General features: G+C 39.2%; 1 protein-coding gene across 1 annotated transcript in view; it reads left to right on the plus strand.

Annotated features, from left to right (window-relative positions):
* The window catches only part of plcb1l (phospholipase C beta 1-like), a gene marked incomplete in the record, with an annotated part of 181791 nt that overhangs the window by 129030 nt on the left and 47036 nt on the right, over window positions 1–5725 (plus strand). The window contains 7 exon segments of the mRNA XM_014009893.1: window positions 1480–1566; window positions 1898–1968; window positions 4048–4144; window positions 4219–4303; window positions 4592–4716; window positions 4837–4991; window positions 5118–5282. Of these exon segments, the coding sequence (XP_013865347.1) occupies window positions 1480–1566; window positions 1898–1968; window positions 4048–4144; window positions 4219–4303; window positions 4592–4716; window positions 4837–4991; window positions 5118–5282 (785 nt within the window).

The raw sequence follows: 5725 nt of genomic DNA on the forward strand, positions 1-5725 counted from the left end.
TGGTGTACCTAATAAAGTGGCCGGTGAGTGTATAGATAGATATACACGCACACACACATTTTAAATTTAAAAAACTGGGACAAGGGCATGTGTTCGGCACATGTTGATAAAAGTTCATCCTCTTAACAACACTCGATAAGTGTGATGAAATCCCTAAATTYTTTGCAATGGTATGTTGAGAAACATTCCCAAACTGTTGAAATATTTGCTCAGTTGTTCACAAAGTTGGTARCGTCGCCTCATCCTTGCTTGTGAACAACTGAGCCTTTCGGGGATGCTCCCATGACGCGCATCTGTTTCCATCTAACCTGTTGTTCACCTGTGGGATGCTCCAAACAGGTGTCTTTTGTTGTTCCTGTCTCAGCTTTTTTTGGAAAGTGCTGCAAGAATCAAATTTAAAATAAGTGAATATTTGCAAAAATAAATAAATAAAAAATCAAAGCAAAGCAAATAAAAATAATTTCCCTTTCAAACTGTCTGTGCTGAAGATCAAAGTTTTTATGTTGCCCATAAACTGAATCAGTGAGGGTAAAAATTCAATTTTTACAATCTGATCAGTGCAGTTCATACATGTCAACTTGTATGGATTGTCCATAAGTTATAAGGATTTTACCTCATTTTGCAGGTATACGGACATATAGAGCAATCTCACGGATTTTTTCAAGTCTTACGGGTTTTTTTCAAAACCTGATTTTCAAATTTATCTAACATGTCAGAGCCTGTAGGATTGAAGAAATTAAAAGATTAAAAAACAATATGAGCGTATGTGAGCCCTCCTGCCCGAGCGCAGGTACTGATGTTACTAGTTACGCCACAGAGCATACTGGGTTTGCTTTGCGCCCTGAGAGTTGTACAGATTTTTTGAAAAATGTACGGATTTTTGAGGCTTTTTATACAGGTAAACGTCTGAAGAGATTGACATGTATGGCAGTTATTTATTTCTTTATTTTTATTTTTGGCCAGGATATATTTTGCTGTTATGGACACCTACTGGAGCACCTTCAGCACCAGCCAGTGTGTGTATTACAGCCACACTAGAGGCTGAAACATGAGCTATTTGTGGTCTAAGATGTCCATGCATTGTGGTTTGTTTTTGTGATTTGTGTTTCCTTTTTTTTTTCTATTTGTGGATGAATTCTCATAGCATTTTTACAATAAAACTAGGAATGCATCACTCTGATGCTAACCCACACTGCCCCCTGATGATAGAAAATAAGAACTACAACATTTACTGGGTTACAGTAAGAGTTTTAACTGCTTGTGGCGACACATTCTGAGACACTTTGTAGCACTTTATATATCCAGAACAAGACAGCAGCTTTATTTTGTGGATTTTGACAGCTAAAGAGTGAGTGAAATCTGTTGTTAGAGGTTTAAGTAAACAAATCAAGTTACTAAGTGAGTGAGAGAAAGGTAAAGATTTATCACACATTGGAGTTTATCTCTTGAGGGTTTTTTTTTTACCTTTTTCATTCCCAGGTTCAACTAAAGAGGAGACTGCAGATGCCTCACAGCCTTCCGAAGATACTGATCTCAACCTGAGACCACATGGCAGAAAGTCTATCGGTGAGTCATGATAGTGGACCTCATTAAGCTGGAGCTAAAGGTCAGTTTGACTGTTATTTAAAAAATAATTTCCCATGTCAGTGTAATCCCAGCTGCGGTGGAAGATCTCGAGTCAATCTCATGCCATAAGGTCAAAGAAGATGTGCTAGCTCTGCCAATAAAATGGATCATTTCTGTCTGAGTTTTTTTTATTGTTCATAGTCTTATACTTACTGATAAGCACTAATTAAAAGCTATAATCTTTTTAAATAAGTCTGTGTTTGTCGTCATGCGAATTTGTTTCAGAAATTTTGTTTTTGTGATCCAGCCTCGTGTGTAACTCGTGTTTCAGGTGAGGTGGAGGCCGAAAGTGAGGATGAGGATGACGACGAGGACGATTGTAAAAAGGGCTCGATGGATGAGGTGCGTGTCTAACAAATGTCACGTCAGTCATTTCAAAAGGTGGCAGTGATAATCACTGATTGCTCAGTTTGCTTTTGCAATGCTGTGTGTTGAGGTTGTCTAGATATTTTGGATGACTTCTAATGATAATTCTTCTTAAAAAGCCTTTTTTGTACTTATTGAGTAATCAAAATAAAATTAATGTACTTACATGAAGCAAAACTGAAACTAATGCTGTCAAAAATAAGAAAATTTGAAAAAAGGGCTGGTAGAGGGTGAATTTTTGTTTCTTTAAGACACTGGCTCTGATGTTGCCACCTTTAGAGGTGCCAGCTTAAAGGGATCCCTGCTTAGTTGTAACATTAGACTTTATTTGATAAGCATATATTAAAACTGTAAAATAAAGACTATGAAAATACTGTAGGCTGTTTAGTTTTGTACATTTTTAAAAATATATTTTAACATAAATGGAGCCATTTTAATTACACACAAAGCATTCTGGGTAAATGATGACGTGGATAGGTCCTCGGTGCGAGGCTGCTAGCGAGCTATATCCACCCTGAAGGTTAATCTTGGACAATATCTGATGATCGACTCTTTTAAATGAAACCAGAGAGCGTTGACAGAGAGGAGAAGGTAGAAATGACTCAGCCTGGAACTGAAAATATGGATGGAGGACAACAGAGCTGCTTCATGGAAGAAGAACCTCAGCTTAGCCTGTTGGCCTTCGCGCTAGCACCGACGCTACATTGCCTTATATGTATTAGCTCGGCGCTATCACGACAAACAAGCTAAACTGAGGTCCTCCATCCATATTTTCAGTTTCAGGCTGAGTCATTTTTGCGTTCCACTCTCTGTCATGTAGATGGAGGACCTCAGTGACAAGAGGAGAATGTGTAGCGCTGAGCTAATACATATATATGGTGATAGCATCGGGGCTAACGCTAAAGCTAACAGGCTAAGCTGAGGTTCTTCTTCCATGAAGCAGCTCTGTTGTCCTCCATCCATATTTTCAGTTACAGGCTGAGTCATTTCTACCTTCTCCTCTCTGTCAACACTCTCTGTTTCATTTAAAAGAGCCGATCGTCAGATATTGTCCAAGATTAACCTTCAGGGTGGATATAGCTCGCTAGCAGCCTCGCACCGAGGACCTATCCACGTCATTATTTACCCAGAATGCTTTGTGTGTAAATAAGATGGCCCTGTCCGTGTAAAATATTTTTAAATTTTTAGTTTAAAAATTATAAAAACTGTACAGTCTTTATTTTACAGTTAAAATATATGTTTATCAAAAAAAGTCTAATGTTACAACCAGTCATGGATCCCTTTAAGATAAACAGATGCTCGGGATGTTGAAGGATTAGTTGAAGTAGTTGCGCTCTATAATACATCGCAGACACAGAGGTGTACAAAGTGAAGTGAAGCAGGAGCCTGAGGTGCTCCTGTCCTGCCAACCACTGTCTGTATAGTTATTAATAGTGTTGCAGAAGCAGCAGATCATCATGCAGAACATTTTATTATTAGTTAAAAAGGGTCTGCAAACCATATTAACATTTATCGCAATAATTTCTGAAACAATTTATCGTGCAGCAAAATTTGTTGTTATAACAGGCCTGTGTGTTGCTAACTCTTAATTGTGCCTAGGTGTGAGTGAGAGAGTGAATGGCTGCTTGTCTTGCTGTGTCCCTGTGATGGACCTGTGACCTGTCCAGGGTGTACCCCGCCTCTCACTCTGTGACTGATGGATATGGGCACCAGTGATCCTGAAAGGAAGAAACGGTTTAAGATAATGGATGGGTGTTTGACAAATTTGTCAGCAGTAACCTATTCTGCTGGTCTAATTCAGCTGCTAGCTCATCAATTTGGACATAACTAAACTATTTTTCTCCGAACTGAGGCTGTTTAAAGAGTTATCAGCAACAGGTGAGCTATTAATTGCTCAGAGCCTTCCTATAACACCCCTCATCAAAAGATCTAAACTATTCAAGAGGGCCAGCAACGATCTGTTCTTGACCTCTCTGGTGAATAAGATTGGTAAAAAACAAAAAGAAGAATAACTTTATCTGCTCAAAAATCATTTTGACGTCTTTTCATGCACAGGGGACAGCAGGCAGCGAGGCGTGCGCCACCGAGGAAATGTCCAACCTGGTCATCTACATCCAACCTGTCAAGTTTTACAGCTTTGAAGCTTCAAAAAGTATGTAAGAATAAACATCATGTGACATTTTCAACCAYCGACACTGCTTTGATTAAAAGCATCTTTACTTGCAGAGACCGTCCGCAGCTACCAGATGTCATCCTTCGTCGAGACCAAAGCTTTGGAGCAGCTCACCAAATCTCCTGTGGAGTTTGTGGAGTATCCTGAGTCTTTCTACAGCTGTGTTTTCTTGTTAGTTTACACACCACGCAATGCTGAAAACAGATCTGTTTCACTTATTACAGCCTAATGTCATTCTTTACAATGACTAACAGAACAACTCTGCTCTGTTTTTTTATTACTTCTGCTTCTGTAGCTCGTTAARTTTATTAGCAGAAACCATGAGAAAAGTATTTCTAAGTTTAAGTCATTCCCTTCAAAACCAGGTTATTAAGAGCAGAATAAGTTGTTTTTTATGCAGCCATATTCCTGAGCAGTTCTGTTCAGATACAACAAGCTGCAGCTGAGCAGAATCTACCCTAAAGGCACTCGAGTGGATTCATCCAACTACAACCCGCAGCTCTTCTGGAACGCCGGCTGTCAGCTGGTAGCGCTCAACTTCCAGACCATCGGTGAGCCAGCAGAGCAACAGTTCTGGTTTGCTGTTTAMAATGATTGTGCAAGGGGAAGAAAAACTCAATTCAGCTCCAGTATTTAAAGTGTGTTGGATGTGTGGACACGTTTGTGCACAGATCTGTCGATGCAGCTGAACCTGGGCATGTATGAGTAYAATGGGAAATGTGGCTACAGACTGAAACCTGAGTTTATGAGACGGCCTGATAAGCACTTCGATCCTTTCACTGAGAGCACAGTGGATGGGATCGTCGCCAACACAATCTCTGTGAAGGTGTGCTCATGTTTGTTGTCTTTCTCTTTACCTGATTAAATGGCGTGAGGTTATGTTTGGCGTACAGCGGAACATGACCTAATGTAGATTTGATTGTATTATGTTTTCCATGCGTCTTCCCTATAGATCATCTCAGGCCAGTTTTTGACTGATAAGAAAGTGGGCACGTATGTGGAGATTGACATGTTTGGCCTCCCGGTGGACACCAAGAGGAAAGCCTTCAAGACCAAGACGTCTCAGGGTAACGCCATCAACCCTGTCTGGGAGGAGGAGGCTATTGTTTTCAAGAAGGTGAAAAACCTTTATTTATTTATTTATTTATTTATTTATTTATTTATTTATTTAGTCATTCAGAATAGAAGAGCAGAGAAGTGTAACTGCATTCCTGCCATGTTTTTGATCAACATGTGCAGAACAACAGCAAAATGCTGTGGAAATATCAGATGTGACAAAAATCCTGAAAAGAAGAAGATGTGTAGTACTTTGTGAGCATATTGTCATTTTGGGGGAGGTGTAAAGTACTTAAAAAATTAACAAAGTAAAAGTAAAAATACTTTAACAGAAAGTGACTTTGGTAAAAAAAAAAATCACAAATAAGAAAAGTACTAAAGTAAAAATCATAAAACTGCTCACAATGGGCCTCATGCAAGAACATGTTCGTATTCACAGATTTGTTCTTAAGTTGTGCGTACGAGTGATTTAGGAGAATTTGTGGCATTCACCAATGTTTTCGT

This window comes from Austrofundulus limnaeus, unplaced genomic scaffold, assembly GCF_001266775.1.
Source record: "Austrofundulus limnaeus strain Quisiro unplaced genomic scaffold, Austrofundulus_limnaeus-1.0 Scaffold63, whole genome shotgun sequence".
In the NCBI taxonomy this organism is placed as follows: domain Eukaryota; kingdom Metazoa; phylum Chordata; class Actinopteri; order Cyprinodontiformes; family Rivulidae; genus Austrofundulus; species Austrofundulus limnaeus.